Genomic DNA, 25,886 nt, shown 5'->3' on the forward strand with positions numbered 1-25,886 from the left:
TTATTACCCTCATCTTATAAGGATTCACAATTTCTTGCCATTAACTCCACCCCCCCCCAATGTTGTTCACCATGTGAACAAAGGAAAATATATCCAACGAACTACCCTCCCAAACCATTATTCTCAGTAAATATTTTACCACAGAGATGACTAATTATAAGATGTTTGCTAGGAGACTGTACATATCACCCACTGCTAGTCCTACTATATCGCAGTCTGCCTCTGGTTCCATAACTCTATCCCCCATCCCTGTAAACTGAATATCACGATTCACATTTACTTTGGCCCCATACTCTACTGGCAAATAACCAGAATTCATTATAAAAGAGGTTTGCTTATGAGTACACCTGTTCTTTACTTATAAATCAATATGTTTATGATCAGGAGAGTTATATCCTATTCCTATGTTTTGTTATACACAAAGTATATTGATGTACTCTTTATTGGTATATTGTGTAAGCTTAAAAACACTATACTACACATCAAGTTTTCTATTTACTAGATGGAATCTATTGACATCTATGAAGAAAATGCTCTTAAACACTCAAGCTTAAGACTGTACTGTGACTTTGTATCTATTTGTATATTTTATAACCCCAATAAAAATATTTAAAAAATAAAAAATAAATTAACCTAACATAACTATTCTAATAAAATAAAACATAAATTATGCTTAGCAGATAATTTCCTTTCCTTCTGTATGAGGAGAGTCTACGGCTTCATTCCTTACTTGTGGGAAATACAGAACCTAGCCACAAGGAGGAGGCAAAGACACCCCAGCCAAAGGCTCAAATACCTCCCCCACTTCCCTCATCCCCCAGTCATTCTGCCAAGGGAACAAGGAACAGTAGGAGAAATATCAGGGTATAAATGGTGCCAGAAGAACAAAACCAAATTTAAGTCCACCCAATGGAGAATTCAGGCAGTGTACTCTCCTCATACAGAAGGAAAGGAAATTATCTGGTAAGCATAATTTATGTTTTCCTTCTTAATATGAGGAGAGTCCATGGCTTCATTCCTTACTTGTGGGAAACATATACCCAAGTTCTAGAGGACATTGAATGAAAACGGGAGGGTAAAAAGAGAGGCGGACCCTGTTCTAAGGGCACCACAGCCTGCAAAAACCCTTTCTCCCAAAAGCTGCTTCTGCCAAAGCGAAAACGCCAAATATGTAACATTTTGACAAAATATGTAAGGAAGACCAGGTAGTTGCTCTACAAATCTGATCGTTAAAGGCCTCATTCTCAAAACCAAGGAGGGAGCCACAACGCTAGTTAAATGAGCCTTAAGCCTCTAAGGAGGCTTGTGTCCTGCTGACTCTATAAGCTAAGTGAACATGCTCCTCAACCAGAAAAACAAGGAAGTAGACGAGGCTTCCTGCCCCTTACGCATCCCAGAATAGACACAAACAAAACTCTTCTGTAGCCTGAAGATAGAACTTCAAGGCCTGAACCACATCCAACTTATGAAATAACCACCCCTTTGAAGGAGGATTAGGACACAAGGAAGGAACCACAATCTCCTGATTGATGTTGCGATCTGAAACAACCATAGGAAGAAAACCTAACCCAAAGAGAACAGCCTTAGCTGCATGAAAAACTAGGTAAGGTACCTCACTTTGCAATGCAGCCATCTCAGAAACTCTGTGTGCTGAAGCAATAGCCAGTAGAAAAAAGGAACCTTCCAAGACAGAAAATTTTAATGTCAACTCCATGCATAAGCCAAAACCTTCTGCAAAACTTAGAACAAGATCTAAACTCCAATGAGGAGCACTAGATCTAAACACAGGCCTGATCTAGTCAAAACCTGAACAAGACTGGATATCTGGAATCTCTGTGAGCCTCTCAAGCAGTAAAACAGATAGGGCAGAAATCTGTCCCCTAAGGGAGCTAACAGAAGGCCCTTCTCCAAAACATCCCGGAGAAAGGAAAGGATCCTGGAAAACCTGGCCTTATTCCAGGAGAATTCCCGCTCTACACACAGGAAGAAGTAGGACCTGCACCCCTTATGATAGATGCGACTATGCACCAGATTATGAGCTAGAACCAGAGTATGAACACTCAATCAGAAAAACCTCTCTTGGCTAAGACTAAGCGTTCAATTCAACACAGTCAGCATCAGAGAGTCCAGGATGTGATGAGCACAAGGACCCTGCACCAGCAGATTCCTGTAACAAGGTCCATGGAGACGAAGTCCCTAAACTGCGACACAACTCTACATATAAATGAAGCAAACCGTCTCACTGGCGTCAGCTCCAGCTAGCATTGACCATCCACAACAAAGAGCGACATGGTCGAAAAGAAGGTTAAAAGAAACCTCTATGGAATGCTAGATGTCTAGCATATTCAGGATGAAAAGGCCGGAGCCCCACTTGGGTTCAAACCCACCTTCTGCTACAGAAGTGGTGGAGCTAACCTGACGCCTTGAAAGCCTGATCGGCTTCCCCATCCGCCATAAATATTTGAGAAGGGAATGAATGTAGGGGACATCCGAACCTGAAGCGTACGCTCATAGAGAGGGTTGCTGGCAATTTGCCAACGTGGGCTTCCGCCCGCCACCAAACACAAGGCCCCCCGTTAAGCAGGTGGAACCTTCTTCAAAAGAGGGTCTCCCCACTGAGAGGTCCCAACTGGTACGAACCCAGAAGACCAAATCCTCCAAGCAGAATGCTCGCTGAGGAACCAAAGGAATAACTGGAAGGACACTCTCTCCCCACGGACCTCCCTAGGACACTCTCTCCCCACAGAAAAGGAAGCAACAAGGTCAAAACCGCCCGGGAGAACTAAGAGAAAAAAACATTTCAGAACAGGGAGATCTGAACGGAACACTGGGAATTGATTTCCCCCACCGGTATTCCATGTAAGTCTGTAAGACAGAATCACCAACACCATACCAAAATCACGCCTTTGGCTGTGCCACCCCAACGTCATCAAAGACCAGAAAGGTGGTTGGAGGGCATAACCCAATGGTATATTTGCAAGATCTCAGGATTAAAAGAAAGTTACCACAGCAGGATTCAACACTAAGCCTTCAGCTTGCTAGGCAGGGTAGATAAAAATCCCTGTCGCTAAGACAAAACAGCATCCAGATCCATCCTGGTGTCAACACCAGCAACTCAGGTCTAGATCCAACTCTGAGGATAGAAAAGATACAAGAAAATCCCTAAAAGTCTATTAGCAGGTGAAGGTAAGAAACCCAGAAAAGCAGAGACCCAGGGAACTACCGTAAAATCTTGAAGCAGGATACTGCCACCTGAAACCCCAGATCCCAAGAAGGATCAGAACAAGGTTTACTGACAGATACGCTTCCTAAAAAACGAATTTGCACAAAAAAGATGAAACAGGAAAGACATCCTTCTTCCGAACAAAGGAAGGGAGAACCTTACATTCTCCTGCAAAAAGAACTGATAAGCTCTGCTTCAATATCATAGAACCCAATTAGGACGTGAAGACTCTCCCCCTATTAGGACATGCACCAACAGTGGAAGAAAATATAGATATAGTGTGATAGATACCAGGACAATTACTCCAAAGGTTCCTTGTCTTCTCTGACAAGACAATTGCCCAGAAAAGAAGCCAATTTCCGGTCTTTATGACCTCTAGATCCATAAGATCCAGTATCGTATGCAGACGGAGGACCCAAGTCAGCAGACTCCAACCCTGGAGGTTTCTTTCTCTGAAGCCTCAGAGGGAACCGCATCCCCAGTGGACTGATTGGACACCAATTGTCCTTGATCAGGAGAGCCAGGACTAACCCCTCGCTTGCGCTTAGCAGCAATAGGTAACCTCGCTAAGGCCGTAGAGATGGCCATGTGGAACTGCATAGTAACCTTTGGTGGAAACAAACCCCTTACAGGCGAAGGAGGATCGGAACTCGGGAAAACAACATATGTAGCAACAGAAAAAAGGGAACACACCTCACTGGGCGAAGAGTCTTCAGAGGCAGATGGCTCAGTGGTCTCTAACATCTCAACATTGGTTGAAGAGAACACACTATTGTGGCATACGGAACATAATTGAGCGGGCTGGATTACCCGGGCCTCCTCATAATATACACAGGTATCAAATTCCATATTGGAGGGATCCCCCTCTAAATTATCAGAATCCTCCATAACTCGTCTATATCAAATTATAGAAAGGAAAAACAACTGGTACCTTATACCCCAAATGGCTGGGGCACTCACCACCTCCTATGACCCAGACAGATAGAGAAGATGCTCCGCAGACATCTGGTCAGGAATCGGAAGCGGTTAAAAAAACGTGACCATTCCCGGTCGCATGGTGCTCATGCATGACCTGTCCCTGCTAAGGTAAAAGCACGCCATCTTAATATAAAGAAACTGCGCAGCTCTCAAAATGAAAATAACCTGTACATTCTGTATCAGTCTAAGAGCCCGAAAGTTCTTACACATAAGAAGTCAAAATTACATAACAAATATGATTAAAAAACCCCCACTGTTCAATAATCCACCTCAGGAGATATTAACCGTTGATTCCATAAGGATAAAGGAGTCCCACTGTGACCCTGTCTTCTATTGTTAACATGTGTGTAAAGTAATGAAACTATCTTACCGACAGTGACACGGTCCTTCAAGTTTGACAGATTGTAGCAGCGCTTCTGACATGGACTAGAGTGAAGAAAGCAGGCAGCAAAACTCATCAACGTTGATTGCTTAAGGAGCTGTTAATATGAGTATGGATGGGTTCGCAGAAAGACTCTCCCTGCATCTCCAGACTCTAACTTTCGTCAATGCTCTCACTGAGAGGCTGACAAGACTACTTAAAACTCCAGTCCCATCGCGAAGGGTACTACACTCCATAAGGAACTACTTTGAAATCTTCTGACACTTCTCTGCTAACCTCCTGTGACGAAAGGCAAAGAATGACTGGAGGATGAGGGAAGTGGGGGAGGAATTTGAGCCTTTGGCTGGGGTGTCTTTGCCTCCTCCTGGTGGCCAGGTTCTGTATGAAGCTGTGTACTCTACTTATATTAAGACGGAAACTACCAATTAAAATTCCTAAATTACATGATTAAAAAAAACCTAACACTACGAAAAATAAAAAAACTAAATTAAAAACGTTAAAAAAAAAATAAAAAAATATAACATTGCAAAAAATAAACACAAAATTATGAAAAATAAAAAAACTCTAAGATTACAAAAAATAATAAATGAAATGATCAAAAACAATTACACCTAATCTAATTGTCCTATAAAAATAAAAAAGCGCCCCCCCCCAAAAAAACACCCCCTAACCTAAATTAAACTACCAATAGCCCTTAGGGCTTTTTGCAGGGTATTGCCCTAAGTTAAACAGTTCTTTTACCTAAAAAAAAAATACAAAGTCCCCCTAACAGTAAAACCCCCCACCCAACCAACCCCCCAAAATAAAAAAACCTAAAGCAACCCATTGTATGGGCATTGCCCTTAAAAGAGCATTCACAGCTCCTTTACAGTGCCCAAAGCCCTAATCTTAAAAAAAAAAAAAAATAACACTAGCCCCAGAAAATCTACTCACGGTTCCTGAAGTCCGAACATCCATCTCCGTCCTGGTGGGGAGAAGTCTTCATCCAGGCGGCGACAAGACTTTATCCAGGCGACATCTTCATCCATCGCGGGGGCGTCTCCTATCTTCAATCCCAGCATCACGGAGCAGAGCTATCCAGTACGGGCGTCCTCTTCATACAATCACCACCGTACACTGAAGTTGAATGCAAGGTATCCGTTTAAAAATGGGGTACCTTGCATTCCTATTGGCTGAGTTGATTATACAAATTCAAATTAGCCAATAGGATGAAAGATGTTGAAATCCTATTGGCTGATTTGAACAATTTGTAATTTAGGTTTTTTAATTGGTAGTTTTTTTTTATTTTATTTGAATAGTAATGTTAGGTTAATTTATAGTTTAATGTAATTTTTTTTTATTTCAAAGGTAAGTTTTTATTTATTTTAAGATAGTTATATTGTAACTTTTAATTTAAAATTAGGGGGTGTTAGGTTTAGGGGTTTATAGTTTCATTTAGTGTTTTATGATGTGGGGTCCAGCGGTTTAGGGATTAATAGGTTTATTAGTTGCATTGTGGGGGGCGGCGGTTTAGGGGTTAATAGGTTTATTTAGTGTCAGTGATGTCGGGGAGTGGCGGATTAGGGGTTAATAACTTTATTTTGGTTTTCGGTGATGTTGGGGCGGCGGATTAGGGGTTAATTTTATTTAGTGTCGGCGATGTGAGGGGCGGCGGATTAGGGGTTAATAACTTTATTTAGTGTTGGCTATGTTGGGGAGCAACGGATTAGGGGTGTTTATACTAGGGGGTTTAAATGTAATTTTCCTTTCCCCATACCATAGACCTCAATGGGGTTGCATTACAGCGATTTACCATTTTGCGATCGCAGGTGTTAGATTTTTTTCTAACACACTCTCCCCATTGATGTCTACGGGGGAAAGTGTGCACGAGCATGTAAACTCAGCCCTTGGCTTTTGAGCGGTATGGAGCTTATCGCACCATACTAAACAGCACAAGGAGGTTTTTCAGTAACTCGTAATGGCAGTGCTATGGAAAGTGCGGTACCACTCATTTTATTGCGTTCTTTACGCACCTGGTATAGCGCAAAACTCGTAATCTAGGTGAGTAATAATAATAAAAGCATATTGGAAAGATTTTTTTTTACTGACAAACACTTTATGCATAATTGTGTTTTATGTCTCTTTAATGGTAGAATGCAAATAAAAATTTTTTAAAAACAAACCTCTGCCTGCACCCCATCTTTAGTCATGGACAACCTAAGGCACCATCTCATGAGTAAGCCCCCTCCCTTCAATCCCAGTTAATTTTTTCCTTAAAGGGACATGAAACCCACATGTTTTTTCATGATTTAGTTAGAGCATGCAATTTGAAACAACTTTCCAATTGACTTCTTTTATCTAATTTGCTTTTATTTCTTTGTATCCTTTATTGAAAAGCAAAGCCAGGCTCATGAGCTGGGAGCTAACTGCCGATTGTTGGCTGCACAAATATGACTCTTATTGGCTTACAGATGTGCTCAGCAAGTTCCCAGTAGTGCATTGCTGCTCTTTCAGTAAAGGATACCAAGAGATTGAAGCAAAATTGATAACAGAAGTACATTGGAGAGTTGTTTAAAATGTATTTTCTGTCTGAATCATAAAATAAAAATACTGGGTTTCATGGACTTTTAACAAATGTTGAAAGGTATGTTAAAGTCCTAGCACAACAAGAAAAACTAAACATTAACAGGATATGAAACCCCAAAAATTATTTTGTGGTTCAGACAGAGGATACAAATTTAAAAAAAAGTTTCCAGTTTACTTCTACTATAAAATTTGCTTAATTCCCATGGTATTCTTTGTTGAAGAGATGCCTAGGTAAGTGTCTGGAGCACTACCTAGCAGGAATATTGCTTGTGCTCTTGCAAATGGATAACATTCTTGTAAAACTGCTGCCATATAGTGCTCATGCTGCTGAGTGCATGCTCCTGCTTTTCAAAAAAAAAACAATACCAAACGAACAAAGAAAATTTGACAATAGAAGTAAATCAAAAAGTTGTTTAAAATTGCATGCTCTATCTGAATCATGAAAGAACATTTATGGGTGTCATGTCCCTTTAAATTGTTTAGTTATTATGAAATACCAGCAATATAATGTACAATCTACATGTATCTCATAAAATATACAATATACAACTAAACAAAATATCACATCTTCTATGAAAAGACTGAAGATTATTTCTCTAGAAATAGAAAAAAAAATGAGATTGACAGAGTTTTCAGCAAAATGGTACCTGTGGATCCAGTGGCCTGTGCATCGGTGGTGTTCTGGCTGGTGGCACCCCACTAATGCTGAATGATTCCGATCTCGGAGGCAAATTTGGATCAGATATCCTGTTAGCTACTTTATGTGGCATAGCTGGGGAACTCTGACGGTTGAGTCTTGAACGCTCCTCTACCTGAGCAATAGAAATTATTCACATAAACAGATGAATTCACATCGTACCAAACTTATACACACTAGTTGTTTTCTTTCACTATCCAAACCAGTTCATAAGTAGAATGGCGATACCAGATGCAGTGGTAAACTTCTGCCCATGCCATAATTTGCTTTTCATCATAATAAATAAACAAACAAAAAAAAAGAACAAAAATATATATAAAAGTAAAATTGTGAATCCAATTATCTGATATTGAAGTCAGAAGAAAGATGCTACTGGTTTGGAAATTGATATGCATTGCTATAAAAGTCAGACAGTTGCATCCTAAACACTAATTTGTACTGTTAAGTGTGTGTGAAAAAAAGACTATGAAAATTTCCATGAAATGGTGCAGATACTCGCAGGTAACGTAGTCAAATGAACACAAAAAAATGTAATCAAGCAAAAGTGTAAACATTTTAAAGCAAGACGTGGCCTCGTCCCTTTATAGATATATTTTGTTTACAATAAATATTGAAATTTATAGAATGTTTAAACTGGATAGGCTATAAACTGGATAGAAGATATTTGTCCAAATATTTTATTATGTTCTGTATAGGAACTCATAGTTAAATTGTAATTTGAGGCTTCACATTTATCCTTTGAAACACAGTACAATGGCTTGACTCTACTTGCACAACTGTTTGATATATATGTAGAACAAGAAATATTAATAAATGCAACATTAATTTAAATATGGCAAACAATACGTAATGGTGCGTTTGAAACATACAGTTTAAGTTGCAGGATTTGACCATCACAAAACAGTTCAGTGTGTTTACGCAAAACGACTGCTCCCAATGTGACATACTAACTTTGGGCCAGATTAGAAGTGGAGCGCTATTTAACGCTCCTATTTAAGCGTTAACTGTGCTAGAAGTGAGGTTTCTGTGTGCATCGGTTCACACTCGTATAACAAGTTGAGAGTAAAAAGTTAGCACTTGTGTGCTAACCCAACGGGCATAAAAAGCTGAACAATATCGAGCGCAATAACCTATTCCTCCATAAAAATCAACGGAGCAAAAAAATTGGAAAAAAACTAACACCCTACTCACGCGCAAACCCGATCGCATGTTGTCAAGTACACTGAACCAACATGAAAATATGAATATTTCACATTCCATAGAATATATTCTATTTATTAAAAAATACATATTTCTTTATATATCTGATGGTTTTATATATATATATACACTCACCGGCCACTTTATTAGGTACACCTTGTTAGTACCAGGTTGGACCACCTTTTGTCTTCAGAACTGCCTTAATTCTTCATGGCATAGATTCAAAAGGTGTTGGAAACATTCCTCAGACATTTTGGTCCATACTGACATGATAGCCTTCTTGCAGTTGCTGCAGATGTGTCGACTGCACATCCATGATGTGAATCTCCTATTCCACCACATTCTAAAGTGCTCTATCCCCCACACCATTACACAACCAGCACCCCCAGCCTGAACCATTGATACAAGGCAGGATGAATCCATGTTTTCATGTTGTTTACGCCAAATTCTGACTCTACCTACCATCTAAATGTCGCAGCTGAAATCGAGACTCATCAGACCAGGCAACATTTTTCTAATCTTCCATTGTCCAATTTTGGTGAGCCTGTGCGAATTGTAGCCTCAGCTTCCTGTTCTTAGCTGACAGGAGTGGCACCCTGTGTGGCCTTCTGCTGCTGTAGCCCATCTGCTCCAAGGTTCGATGTGTTGTGCATTCAAAGATGGTATTCTGCATACCTTAGTTGTAATGAGTGGTTATTTAAGTTACTGCTGCCTTTCTATCATCTCTAACCAGTCTGCCCATTCTTCTCTGACATCATCAAGGCATGGTCATTCACACAACTGCCGCTCACTGGATATTTTTTCTTTTTTGGACTATTCTCTATAAACCCTAGATATGGTTGTGCATGAAAATCCCAGTAGATCAGCAGTTTTTTAAATACTCAGACCAGCCCGTCTGGCACCAACACCCATGCCACGTCCAAAGTCACTTAAATCCCCTTTTTTCCCCATTCTGATGCTTGGTTTGAACTTCAGCAAGTCATCTTCATCACGTCTAGATGCCTAAATGCATTGAGTTACTGTCATGTGATTGGCAGATTAGCAATTTGTGCTACTAAGCAATTCAACAGGTGTACCTAACAAAGTGGCCAGTGAGTGAATGTGTGTGTGTGTGTGTGTGTATGTATATATATATATATATATATATATATATATATATATACACACATACATATATATATATATATATATATATATATATACACATACATACACATGTATATATATATATATATATATATATACACACATACATATATAAAAAATCTTTAATTATGAATATTAGATACATATGCTTTTTATGTTTTCATCTACTTAACTGCAAATAGCTCCAATGCACATATATATATATATATATATATATATGTGTGTGTGTACATGTGTATTTATGTGTTTATATGTGTATATATGTCTGTAAATACATATATATACACACACATATATATATATATATATATATATATATATATATATACACACACACACACACACACACATATATATATATATATATATATACACACACACACACACACACACACACATATATATATATATATATATATACACACACACAGATATCCATCATATACATAGACATGTATATGTATTTATATCTATGTTAAAGCCCTTTTCCTGCCTTTTTTTTTCTTACACCTGAGACCTCATATCTTTGAGCCCTTATAACTTTTTTGTGCAATATTTGTTAAGATAATTTTTATTAGATAGTGTTATTAGGAGTGTAACTGTACTTTGTAATGTATTTTTGATGCATTTTGTGCCACTTTTTTGTTTTTCGAAACAGTTAACCAGAGCTCTGAGGATGGGCTAACCCAACGAGCATTAACTTCAATTTGCTTCAGGCAATCGTGTTTACTTTCAACTTGTGATATGAGCGGAAAACCCAACATGCACAAACACCCCTGATATATCGCGCGTAACTGTTGGCGCTCCACTAGTAAATTGGCCCTAAATTAGTCAAATGCTTTGTTAATTCATCCTTAAGGATCTAGTAAATGCCAATAAAATATAAGGAAAGAAAACCTGTGAGTACATACACAATTTCATCTGTGGAAGATACTATTCACAACTGTTCATCTAGGCATGCAAACTAAAACCCTGTCCCAATATTTGAAGGTACAGAACAAACAAATTGCCTGAAACATGCTCTAGAGAAAGTGATTACATTTGATGAACACAACTTGTTAGAAAAGAAGAAGATTATAAGAAATAAAATAAGGTAATTTCAGAAATCATGAAAAAATCTTGAGACGGAACAGTTATAGTTAACCACAATTTCATCATCACCCAATAGACTAGGTTAGAAGATGAAATACAGATGTACCGGAAGCAGTATAATGGTAGCAATATGAAACCATGAAATGCACAACAAATCTAGCAACTTTATCACTATTATTATTATTTTTTTTCATTTTGTTAAAAAAAATATTTTCTTACAGTTTTTCCACGGTTTATTATAAAATCTCTATTGCCCACGTGTTTATGTTTCCAATTTACATCACATCAGAAATAATAATTTAAAACAGATATTTTTCCCCCAGATGCAATTTCTATTTAGAAGGCAAATATTGGTGTTAATCTTTTGAGGATGTTGCTTTCTAATATATTAAACTTTTTCTTGTTCAGGGTAATTTAAGTAGACTGTCGAATACTGTCAGTTTTTTTTTTTCAGGGTAAATACATATAATAGCACTAACAGAATAAAGTGAGAACATAAAGTAAAATTATTCTGGGACAGAGTAAAGGGGAAAAAAAATTTAATTCAGTCAGCGGGCGTTGCGAAAGATGTGAATTGTAATGAAACAAAATCACCAGGGCTGGATTGGCCTACCAGGATACCAGGAGATTTCCCGGTGGGCTGCAGCAGCTTGGGCTGGAAAGCTACAATTTAAAGGAGAAATTAATGGATGCAATTGGGTTGTAGGGCTGCTATATAACATCAATCTGACATTTGTATTTAATATAAAGTAATATAATTTAATTCTGAAAAAAATATTAGGGAAGAAGTGTCCCAGTAATTTCCTTTGAGAAAAATGGGACATGTGCAGTCTATCGACTCAATGGAAAATAGGGCTAGTCTTCATATTTTTCCAGGGCTGCTTTTTATTCCCAGTCCAGCCCTGAAAATCACGGCATGCAGTCACCAATTTGGTCTGTGTTTTTGTGCAATAAGTATAATTTGTATACAAAAAATAAAGAATCTGTAGCCCCACCAGTCATTACTTTTTGGAAACCTTTCCCTTTCACAGATATTATGTGTTCGAGAGTGCCTTTTTCCACAGGTAGATTAGTGATCAATGAGAAATTTTGGTGAAGTTAATAAAATTGATGCTTGCACTCTGCAAAAGCTGTTGCATGCAAGTGGCTTTTTTTGTTTTACTGTAAAAATAAATGTATATCAGCGGAAACTGCAGGTCAATGGAATTCTAATTGTGGTACTTACTGATTCAGTATACATTTAAAAAAAAAAAAAAGCAGCACCCTGATATCCCTGGGATTAAGAAGAAATTCTATATATATGATGTTAATGACAACCATCCACTCGGTTCAATAAGTCTAAAATATATTTGTAATTTAATGACTGGCACGGGATGCAGCACAAAAAATGCAGGTAGAAACACAATACTTTTTTATGCTACTAATACACTGCCAAAAGGTTAGTTAAGAAAGATTACGGCAGAGACACAGAGAGCAATATAGTCGGAATCATTACGAGATGGGAAACAAGCTTGAAGCCAATGAAGCAAAGGTTATAATGCTGGCGAAGACACAGCAAGATAGGGGTGAAAACCCATAGAGACAGCTGTGAATAAGCAATAGAGAATGTAATAAAGCAAGAGGTCTATCCAAGGGAGATGTAAGCATTTACACCACAAATCACCATTGAGAATCTGCTCAGATTTCACCCACTGTAGCGTTATTTTGTTGGGATTAATACATGTTTTTAACAGAAGGCAGAAAATTATATGCCTCTTCCTCAAGGACAGAAGTCCCAAGATTTATGGTACTCATGCATGACCTCTCTGATAGTGAAGTCTCACTTGAATACAAGGGAAACTTGACTTATTTCCCTGTACCTAAACTTGTTAAATGGTTCATGCATGTTAATTCTGGTAAAAAAGTGAAACCTCTCATAACCTTGGAAAATCCAGTGTCCCTGGCTGGGCTACATCCTTGTGAGCGGGACCCTTTAAGGGAGGTTACTGACTTTCTCCCTGCTTCTTGTGAGTTCACCTGGAGTAAAAATCTCACTTCATCATCTAGAGATTGTACTTCACTCTGTGTTGCTTGTCCCCAGGGCCCTGATTTGGAAATCTGAATTGAAGGCAATATCATGGATGGAGCTAAGTTGTCCACTTTCACACGACCTGAAGCTTGCAGGTTCTGAGAATTTGGCCTACTTGAGGGCTGCCAATTAGAAGATGCATCTTTGGGCACCAAGGGCACCTGCTGTTCGATAACAGAAGTGTGCTGCTGCTTAGCTGGAAGAACAGGCGAATTACTAAGAGATCGCTGTTGAACCTGGGAGTGGGATCACACAAAATTTTACTATTACAACACAACATAAAAAAACTAACAGTGAAAGACTAGATTATTTATGGAGCATGCACAGGTGAATGTCCTTTATGATGTTGACATGGATTTCAGTTGTAATGACATTAAATAAGATTCATTCTGTTAATTTAGTTAGCAATGGTTGTTTAAAATCATGCAGTCGCTGTTATTAGACTACGGTCAAGAAAACGTTTTCAGAATGCACATATCTTTTCTTCAACTGAATCCCACCAGAGATGACCTGGATATAAAATATAGTTACAACTCCCTTTAGAATAGTGATTAACTGAAAGTATTGCTACTATGCATATATCGTAACTTTCTGCCTTATTGTCCAAAACCCCCTTCTAACATAATCTATTCCTTTTTGTTGATACATGAGTTCAAAATAAAAAAAAAGTAAAGAAAAACAGAATACATGGTGGTACAAATAGGATATAGCACAGGCAACTGCACATATCGAATAACTGAATAATAATTATCTAGCCATCACATTGTTGTTATACTAAGGGAACCTAATATTCAAACCATTGTAACCTGGGGATCTGATAGATTTATGTACTATGAACGTATTTTTTTACTGAAGCATTTACTTTGTTATGAATGCATTTATGTTTCCAATCTCTATTTGTGTATTTATTGTCATTGTTTTATCAACGTCAACCTGTTCAGTGCAAATTCCATACAGAAAGTAACTCTTAAGCATAATTTTTCTTTATGCAAATTTATCCAACTATTAAATATCTACAAACTTAATTCTCAGTTGCAATCTGTGAGCGTGAATAGTCAGCCATACCTCTTTAGCCCAAGCAGGTTTCTCTGCGGGGTTTAGACCTTCCTTGTAATGATAAAGTGGTTTCTTTTCAGATGACCTCTGCTCTTGCTGTCTCTGCTGCTGTTGCTGCTGCTGAAGAGAAACCAAGTAGTCCCTCTCTTGCTGTAGTTGTCTCTGTAGCCTTTCAGCCTGTCTTTGTTCTTCTAACTGTTTGCGCTTATACTCCTTTTAACAAAGAAAGTGAACAAATAACAAATCAGCAACATGCAGCTTAAAAAGACAGAACCAAACTGTATTCATTACTCTCAGTGGGTATATTTCTGGATGTGACAAAATCAATGAAATGGGCAGCTGCAAAAAAATATGTAACATAAAGCAAAGAGAAAAAAAAGTAGCAAGGAGAGGTGACAAATTTAGTGTATATTGGCATAATCCAGACAATAACAAGCAGGGATGGATTTCTCAATAGGAAAAGTAGAAAATTGCCTAGGAGTGACATATATCAGTGGGGCACCTTTAAAGGTGGGTCAGTTTTCAACACAATAACTGATTTTTTTATTCTGTACACTTCATTGCCATACAGAAACAGTTGTAGGTTTTTCCTAAAGGGCGTAAAAAGTAAAAACTTGACATGGACTCTTAGGGCCACAGTCAGGTAAACTGCGGACATGCATCTTGCACAGTGATGAAAGTATGAGTGACAGTGTTAGCAAAGTGAGCATGCGCATTTATAGGATACAAATGCACTCAGATTTTCTGTCTATGTCAGGGGAGCTGCGCATGCAGGAAAAATGATAATATTTATAGCATTTTTCAGAAGCACTTCAAATTTCACTGTTTGCAGATTTACCTCACTAAACACAAGTGGCTAAATCAGAAATAATCTAACACAACTGGGCCTAGGGTGTCCTTGTAAATATGGGCTTCCTAAGAGTCCTAAATTTGGAACTTTAATTAAACTGATTTTAACATTATTACCTTAGTGATAGCCGTATTACTTTTTATTTCATATATGGAAAAATGAGTGATGAAAAATTAATTTGAAGTAGCTTTACTAATTAGTATTTCTTTATAACAAATGTACAATAAGTAGACTAAGGCATAGTTTTCATTGCTGTTGTAAATTGGTAGTAACAACACTTATATTATTGGCGGACCTAATGAATGGGCCTAATGGGCCCTGGTGCAAGATTTTTTGCCCCCCCCCCCCCCCCCCGCAAAAAAAGTAACTTGAAGTAATAGAAATAGAATCAATCAATATATAACTAAAAAGAATAATATTTATGCACACTAAATAAAAAAAATAAAATAAAAAAACACTGACCCTAATACATCACACACTAAATAAAAAAAACTGATCATAATACACCACGCACTAAATCAAAAAACAACACTGACCATAATACACCACGCACTAAATAAAAAAACAACACTGATCATAAAAATATAACATTAAAAATGACAGGACAATGAGGACATCATAGTCATCCTATCTTCATTATAGTGGTATTTTCAATTAGAAAAAATATTGATTTTAATTTACAAGAATTAATCAAAAGGAGTAATTCCCAATAATTATGCATATGGCATAACATGTCATAGGAAAACATTCAATACAGTGTAATTTCTAAGAGGAAATGGGGAAAAACACATAATTAACCGCTTCATGCCGTTAAGACGTTCCATGCCGCCCTAACGGCGCTGTGCTGTTCTATATCCCACTTTTGACGAAATTAAGATCAGACTGGGGGGGAGTGTGCCTAGCAACGTAGGCAGTCCCCCATGATCCCAGTCTTGAAATCAAGTGATCGCATCGACGATTGTGTGATTTCATTTTTACAGCAAGTGTTGACATCAGAATTTAGTTCCGATGTTAACACTTTAGTGTCGGCTTAAAGGGGCTTAACATTTTATAATCACTTATGAGCTTGAGCTAATTTGTTTACAGCAAAAGCAACACAAAATATATAAAGTTTATATTACAAAGGTGTATAATAAATATAATTTTGAGCTGCAATTCCCTTTAACAAGCTAAATCCATTCCTTACCTAGAATGCTGCTGTTTGACTTATTAAATGATTAGCAAAAGGGAACAGATATTTTGAATATTTGTTTAAATGGTAGTTTTTGCTCATGCTGCAAAATAACCTCAACTTAGGTATCTGTAGATTTGTACTTTAAAACAGCTTTTCAATGGTCACCCAAGAAAAACAAAAGTATTTTGGAGTGAGTTTCTCCCTTGTTCTCTGGGGTAGGGGCAGGCTCCATATATATATTTTCATTCTTGTTGGAGGTAAAGGAGTTAGGAGGTGGACATAGACAAAAACAGACTTCCTACAATTAGTAGTCAGTATGTTAGAAAATTTGAAGAGCTTTTGACACATTAGGTAGACACCTTCAAAATAGTCTAGCGTGCTGCAAATCAGAGCTACCCATTATGGTAAAAAATGTAAGTACTCAGATAATTGCTGCTACACAACATACATTATTTACACATGGCTGAAATAATAGTAGTGATTTCAGAGGACTAATTAATTATAACTAACCAGCTCTAGCAGTCTATCAAGAAAGTCGGGTGCTATGATTTTTGTCTACACAGGCAAAAAGACCCCCCCCCCCATTATATTGGGTGTTATCCTACCATGCCAGAATCTATGAAAGCAGATGATATATAACACAATAGTTTTCAGCTGATAAAAATCATTTGAATGAACTAATAAACTATCCAGGAGAGACACTACTGGCTTCTTTCATAGGATACACCAAGAAAAAAATATTTTAGCTAGGAGGCCACTGTAATCACCATTCTTTTGAAGCATGATTATTTGTACACAGTGCTCATATATATACCTATACATTTATATACACACATACACACACACACACACACATATATATATATATATATATATATATATATATATATATAAATATAAATATATACACACACACACAATAAATTAATTTCTTTCATGGTGGTGAGAGTCCATGATCCATTACACTTGGGAATTACCCTTCTCAACCACTAGGTGGAGACAAAGAGTCCAAAACCCCAAGAGCTTTATAAAACCCCTCCCACCTTTCCTTACCTCTGTCTAACGTATAGCCAAGCAAGTGAGGTAAGCAAAATCAAACTGAGACAACTGCCTGAAGAAACATTCTACCAAAGGCTGCTTCAGAAGAAGCACAAACATCAAAAATTTAGAATTTAGAAAAAGTAAGCGGAAAAGACCAAATAGCGGCCTAGCAAAATTGATCAACTAAAGCCTCATTCTTGAGAACCTAATAAGTTGCAACTGACCTAGTAGAATGAGCAGTAATCCACTGTGGTGGAGGCAGACCTGCCTCAAAATAAGCTTTGAAAAACAAAACTTTTAACCAAAAGGCTAAAGAAACAGCAGAAGTCTTCTGACCATTTCTAGGATCAGAAAGAAGAACAAACAAACTGAAAGTTTGTCTAAAATCTTTAGTAGTATCAATGAAATATTTAAATGCCCAAACAATAACCAAGTAATGCAAAGATCTCTCAGAAGCATTCCTAAAATTAGGACACAAAGAAGGAAAAACAATCTCTCTGCTAATGTTGTCTGAAGAAACCACCTTAGGCAAGAAATCCAATTAAGTCTAAAAAACAGCCTTATTCTGATGAAACATCAGATAAAGAGGATCACAAAAAGCATATAACTCAAATTATTCTACCAGAAGAAATAACCAAAAGAAATAACAGTTTCCAAGAGAGTAATTAAATGCCCAGTCAATGCAAAGGTTCAAAAGGAGATGCCTGCAGTGCCCTTAACAAAAGGAAATGATTCTATGGAGGAGAAATAGGCTTGATAACAGGTTAATATTAAACAGAGTGTGAATAAAACTATGATCAGGAAGATTAGTAATCTTTCTGTGGAACAAAACTGAAAAAGAACTGCCCCTTTAGAAAACTGGCAGATGTAGGCTCCTATCTAGACCATCCTGCAAAAAAATGCTGATTCCTAGGAATTCTGAAAGAATGCCAGGAATAAACTTGATTTAAACACTATGAAATAAAAAGCCTTCCAGACCTTGTGATAGATTTTCTTAGTTACAGGCTTATATGAGCCTTAATCAGGGTTTCAGTCACAGAATCAGAGAAACCCCTTAGTCTTAGGACTAAACAATCAATTTCGATGCCATCAAGCTCAGAGACTTGAGATCTGGATTGAAAAAAACAGACCTTAAGATTAGAGGTCTGACCGCAGAGGAAGATGCCAAGGAGGCTTACAAAAAAACACAAACAAAATTTTTTTCCCTTCAAGCTTGAAGAACCACTCAAAGTTCTAAAACATTAAAGTTAATGTAAATGTTGATGCTAAAGTGCCCGGTTTTTAAAAATTTGATTAATAACAGGGGCACTTTAATTCATAAAAAATTACATTTCACTCCTGTTGTGAAAAAAACTTACCTTTTAATCTTGACAGCCGCTCCAGCTTCGTCCACTCGTCTCAAAGCCTCTTTCTGGGTCTAAAATGAGGAATCCGGCTTCCTCCAATCATGGCGTTGAATCAGACACTGATTCCCCCCGGGGGGGGGGGGGGGAGAACTGATTGGAGGATGACCGATCCATAATTTCTGACATCAGAAATGGCTTGCTCCAACCAGGGGAAGCTGGAGCAGCTGTCAAGTTTAAAAGGTAAGTATTTTTTCACGTGTGAAATGTAAATTTTGATGAATTAAAGTGCCCCTGTTTTTAATCAAATTTTCAAAAACCGGGCACTTTAGCATCAAAATTTACATTCACTTTAACTGGTCACCATGCCACTAGAAGACAACATACTCCTTACTCTCTTCAAGAAAAAAACAGACAAATAAAGAGTAATCTGCTAAACCAATTGCAGATAATCTCTAACCACTGATTGCGCCTTAACAGATAAAAGGGTTGCAAATAACATGAGCTAATGATGGAAATGAATTTGAATTCCAGGATAAGCACGCTTTCTAAAGTTTATTCTGCCTGATTCCACCAGCAATAAACACATTAGGATATACTCTTAATGTCTCCTAGAAAAGACACCCTCTAAACTGGATATGGGCATAGTTAAAACACCATAAATAAGAAGCCTGCACTAATATAAAATTCTGATAGGGGTCAATTAAGACCCCCTTAATTGTGATTACCGTCAACAATGCTCCTAGTACCCTAGTAAAAAAAAGGAAAGAGATGCATCCAAATCAAACAACAAGACAACAACTAACAGTGTACGTCTAAGAATGCCAACCAGAGCAAACAAAGTTAATCCTAGTGGATAAGGATGTACAGGTATAGGTCTTTATGTAAATTGCATCCAATTTGAGACTAGGTACCCTTAGAATATAGTCTAGGATTCTTAAACCTGAAATAAACTGAAAATCCCTTTATTCGTAGCATAAGGATCTTTGTTCAGCCCTGAGTCAAATACAGTGACAACCAATACCATGTCCTTCAGCCCTGGACACAAACGATAAAAGCAGCCATAGCTGGATTTAAACTTGCAACCTTGAGCTTCCATGCTTACTTAGATAATTCCTGCATTGTGGGACTCTTCCCAAAGAGGGCTCAGGTTTCCTGATCAATTAGGAGGATTCTGTTTCTACAAGAAGAAAAAACTCCTGACAAAAGAATGAATCCAGAAGTGTGATTTACTTCATACTGAAAAAATTCTGAAATATATAAAAATGATATCATATTTATAAAACAAGTATCCGCATACACAATAAACCTATATATACACTATACAACCATATCAGCATATACTGATAAAACCCTGTTTAGAAAAGCAGAGACGGCATTGCTAAAACATTTACAAAGTGAAAATACTTAGTAAATAGCTATTAAAACATACAAGGTTAAAATTCAGTATCTACATCATAAAACCTAATGTATAGACATAAATTACACACAGAAAATTGGGGCAGAGGGGAAAACATTCTGCACAAATACTTCACCAGATTAAGGTAAATCCCCAGATTTGCTCTTATGCTACTTAATTTTAGGGATAACTATCTTGTCACAACTTGATACACACTGGTTTTATATTTGGTGAAAAAAACATTAGAAGCCCTGCTCTGAGTGACATACACAGGACAACAGTTTTGATAAAATAGAATAACCTGGCACTGGCACAGATTTGCATAATACAAACAATAGTGGGGACAGTTTCTGTTCCATACTACATTGTAAAAACAGTATACAATGACACCAGACATACACAGATAATGCAAAAACAACTAGAGAGCTCTCTATTTAAAACCCACAAACCCTGTTCCCTCTTTATAGCTTAGTGTTTATACACTAAAAACCTCAGACTGCGGACTGAAAATACTAAATAACCCCCTACTTGCCCCCTCTAGCAACTAAATCCATGATTAGATGCATCAAACTGGATGAATTACGGACCCAGATCACTGCACTGCTTATCTATATTGGAGTAGGCCTAAGAGTTTGGCAAAAAACAAACAACAAAAACAGGACGTTGTGGAGGGGCGGGGCCAGTGTATGGCAAAAAAAAATAAAAAAATGTTTTTGTACTGTGCAAAATATGTATCACAACCCATAAAAAGCACATCCCCTGCAAGACTGGAGTGTGCACAACCTATTGTTAACTGCACGTAGCCAGTAGATTTCTTAAAGGGCCTATTTACAAAAAGGTGCTAAAGTTTCTATAGAGCTGCCAGAGAGTTCATAAAGCCAATCAGTACTGTATGTAATGTTTTAAAACAGAATAAAGTATGCAGAAACCTGCAAAAGGAGAAACAAGGTGAATCCCCTGGCTATGTTGTACCTGTGTCTGAGTACCTACAGATAGCCTCAGGGCTGTTTGTGTGCAAAGGTAAAGCACTTACCTGCAAAAGCACCCATCCACCGGCTTACCAGGCATGCAGCAGTATCCCAGAGAGAGTCTATCCAGTGGAGATACTGGTACCGCAGAGGAAAACTTTTAGGAAATACCTGAATCCCGCAGGAGGAGGATGCAGGACGAGTCCCTGTGACACCTGAGGGCAGCAATGGCAGGAGTCCTATAGGAAAATACCTTTAATGCTTGTTTGAAATAGGGAGAGCAGCTAATGCTTCAAAAACTGTAGCCTTGAGAAAAAAATCATGACAGGAAGCAATACAACTGCACTATTTAATGGACACTCGTCCACTAAACACAAGCAGCAAACAGCTAAACCAGTACTGAAACATATCAGCAGAGGTTATAGAATAGCAGTATATTGTAGGTCCATAAAGGGAGGCAAAAGAGAAGTCCCTGCGACCGATTATAGAGGGTTTCTGAAAAATATCCCATGAGGTGAAACAAAGAAACATATACCATACCCCAAATTACATCCCTCTGACATGCACTGTACACTGAGGAGAAACCATGCCCCAATATGGACTGAAAACCACTTTCTCGGAATAATCATATGCACATCTTCATTCTTTAACCACATCCAGCGCAGGCAAAGTAAAGAATAAGGTATGTGTGAGGGATTTTATAGAGCTCATGGGGTTTGGGACTCTCTGCCTCCTCCTAGTGGTAAAGAAGAGTAATTCCTATGAGTAATGAATTGTGGACTCTCACCACCTGTATGAAAGAAAAACCCTGTTTTTACAGATACAAACAGCACCAGGATCTGGTAATTAGACAGTTTGCTTTGATCCTGTACACCAAGGAGTCCCTCACTGATGTGTTCATTTCTGCATGTGGACTTGGTGCTGCACAGAATAAAAGCACACCCTTTAATTACTAGGTTCTTTGCAATAATATCTGTATCTGCATTGGGACATGGTGATAGCAATGTTAGGCATGTTTTATGCACTCTGTCTCCACACATGTGACACTTGCCTGCCGCGCTCCAGCTTTCCCACTGCATACGAGAAAGAGAGAGCTAAGGGAATGTCAGCCCCACCCTAAGGGTCCCCACCACCAGTCATGAGAAACTACTGGTAACACCAGTAAGACCTTTTCAATGCACTGGGATTGGCTGGCTCAGGGTCCGGTTTATCAATACTCTAGCAGCAGTTCAGCGCACAATTAGGATTTACATAATGTCACATGATGTTGGTAAAGTACCATATCACATAAAAAAAAAACATAAGCAGAAACTTTTTATTAATAGACTGTGACAGTATTAGGACTCTGTGTGTCCCCACCCCATATTCTGTACATGTCACGTGACGTTAGCACGGTACCATTAAATTTAAAAAAAATATCAGAACATCTTTTACATTTTTATTTAGGACTCTGGGTGGGCCGTGGACCCCTCCCAGCCCTCGGGCCCCGGTGCAGTGGCACCGCTTGCACGGCCTATAGGTCCGCCCCTGACATATCTATTAAAGTCTGTTACCATCAGTTTATAACTGCAATGGAAGTCTAAATGTTTTAGATAAACATAACATAAAAGTGCTTAACATCTAGCAATGAAAACAATGTAATGAGTAGGATGATTGATTCAGTGTTAAATATGTACATTACAGTGACACAAACATATATTCCCAAAACAATGCATAAAGATGTGAGTGTAGAATGCTAAGCTACTCATTTTTTCATGTCTACATTAATATGTAATATGGTTTGGTGTAATGTGCACAATTGTTAATGTTTATTGTACATGTTTAGAAAGAGTGTAAAAAAAAATAATTAATTCATGGTACAGCACATTTATACATAAAGATATACCAGGAGACTCGCTCTCCCACAGAAATTCACAGCATGGTTTGTTTGCACTGCAGTGGAAAAATGGTCTGATGAAGATCTCTGTGGATGAAGAAGTCTCCGGGCTTGTCCAATGTGTATTTGTTCTACTCCGTGAATAATTATACTTATTTATGATGGAGGATTTATATTTCAATTTAAAGGGATACTAATCTCTAGGTTTTTGTTTTGTTTTCTAAATGAAAAAACAAAAATCCTATTTATTTTTATTATTTTTTTGTTGTTGTACAATTAATACTTTCTTCTGCGAACCAACATCTGTAACAACAGTGACCTCAAATTTTTGGTGTGGCAGTCTTTCATGGTGATATTCACAATAAACAAACAAAAACACCACAAATTTGTATATTGAATTACACACACACACACACACACACACACACACAATACATCCCTGTATATTCTAGCAGTTTCAAAAAAATCAACAAATCCTTTCAGTCCATCAGTTTTTATGTTTTTATTGTATATACACACATATATATATATATATATATACACATATAAATATACATACATATGTATGTGCGATATATATATATAAATGTGTGTGTGTGTATATATATATATATATATATATATATATATATATATATATATATATATACACACACACACACACACACATATATATATATATACACACACACATATATATATATATATATATATACACATACATATATATATATATATATATATATATATATATATATATATATATATAAATTCAAGGGGATTTGCACTCTCACCTCAAATCACAGAAAAATGCCAGGGTGTCAGGAACGTCAGTATCCAAGCAAAAAAGTTAAGTATCCGCACTCACTGGACTTTCATAACAGACAAATTTACTGTGATGTTTCGGGGATCAAACAGTCCCCTTCATCAGACCCTGAAGGGGACTGTTTGATCCCCAAAACGTCACAATAAATTTGTTTGTTCTGAAAGTCCAGTGAGTTTGGATCCTTAACTTTTTGCATATATATATATATATATATATATATATATATATATATATATATATATATATATATATATATATATATATATATACACACACACACGCACTTTTTTTCCTTTCATGTGAGGGTTGCAAAAACATACTGGTGGGATTCAAGACGCATGCACCTGCAATCCACCAGGTTGACAACACTGTTACTGAAGAATTATTCTAAAAAATGAAAAGAAAATCTAAACATGTCACACAGTTCAGCTCTGTAAAAATAATAAAGTTCAGCTCTATAAAAACAAACTTAAAATGTTGAAAGACAGAATGGGATGGAAACTTGCTTTTAAAAAGCAAATGATATATTGATTGCTTTAATGTACATTTATCAGACTAGAATATGTTTTTTGATGAACATAACATGCAAGTGCCTGATATATTACAATGAAAATGATGGAATGGGTAGAACACACAGGTCATGCACATAACATACAACAGCTGGCAGAGGGGCTCTCATTACCAGTAGTAGCGCTTGCTCCTGCAATAACTGCTGCTGTAATATCTCTAACTGCCTCTGCTCTTCCTCTAACTGTCGCCTGATGTACTCCTGGCACACGTAGCAATGGAAGAGAGAGAGAGAGAAATCAGCTAGAAAACTAGACATGTACAACAGAGGTTAATTCATAGAATACCACAGAGTCCTATTAAGAGGTTTCAACTTGACTTGCACATGGATGCCAAGCTGAACTCTTAGGTGTCATTCAGTTAAATGACAGAAAAAATAAGCTTATGCTTATGCTTTGTGTAGATAAGGATTATGTTAGTCCCTTGAGTATTTCTCACTGTACAGAATTGTATTTTTACTTTGTGCACTATGGAATTATTAGATATGATATATGATGCTGTTCAAAGCTGCCATAACAATTCACTGTAAGAACTGGGCATATATGTTTGGTGGTGAGGTTTAACATTATACCCCTGAAAAAACATTGCAGAGGTTGTTAGATTAAGATAAAGGTACACAGACAGCTGCATTAAAGAAACCAAAAGAGAAAAGTATAACTGTTAATAAAAATATATGCTTTTAAAATCTTGCACATTAACAGAGATGAAAGCTTTTATTTGCTTCCAAAACTAATACTATTCCCCTAAAATGGAATGTATGAACGATTAGCACTTAAAACACTGGACGTTTTCTAGCATAAGAATAGCCATAGAAGAGAACCTGGGGCACTAAGCAAACAGGAAAACATCTTTAATATCTCTGTTAGATGGTACGGTCATAACAGCCATGGTTTAGCAGGAAAAAAAATAACTTCCATCATGTGAGATACATCAGCCATTTTATTATCAGTAAGGTAAGAAAAAAAGGCAGGCAAAGTGCTTTAACTTTCAGATACATACGTATACATGTCTAAATATAGGTATGTATGTATATACCGTATTGTCCTGAGTATAGGCCACACTCCCCCCCCCTAATTTAAAGGTGCGGCCTATAATCGGGTGCGGTCTATAATGAATGATTGCTACCATAGTTTAATTGATCACTTTTGCTCCCTTTTTGTTTCAAAGGGGATAATGGTTTCAGAGAGTCTTGAAAAAAACAGTACAGCTACCGAATTTCTGTAAGCATATAACACATGCTGTCAAAAGCAGGACTAACTGCATAATTGATACCAAAAGTGTTAGAAATACCAGTACATGTGTTCCTATTCATTAAATAAAAACAAAATTTATGCTTACCTGATAAATATCTTTATTTCTTGACACGGTGAGTCCACAGATCATCATAATTACTGTTGGTAATATCACTCCTCACCAGCAGGAGGCGGCAAAGAGC

At 37.3% G+C, this 25,886-nt stretch overlaps 1 protein-coding gene across 1 annotated transcript in view; it reads right to left on the minus strand.

Annotated features, from left to right (window-relative positions):
- Positions 1 to 25,886, minus strand: part of TNIK (TRAF2 and NCK interacting kinase) — a 949,249-nt gene that overhangs the window by 233,581 nt on the left and 689,782 nt on the right. The window contains 4 exon segments of the mRNA XM_053710136.1: positions 7,796 to 7,960; positions 13,204 to 13,587; positions 14,417 to 14,620; positions 24,567 to 24,653. Coding sequence (XP_053566111.1) covers positions 7,796 to 7,960; positions 13,204 to 13,587; positions 14,417 to 14,620; positions 24,567 to 24,653 — 840 coding nt within the window.

The sequence above is a fragment of the Bombina bombina genome, chromosome 4, assembly GCF_027579735.1.
Source record: "Bombina bombina isolate aBomBom1 chromosome 4, aBomBom1.pri, whole genome shotgun sequence".
NCBI lineage: Eukaryota > Metazoa > Chordata > Amphibia > Anura > Bombinatoridae > Bombina > Bombina bombina.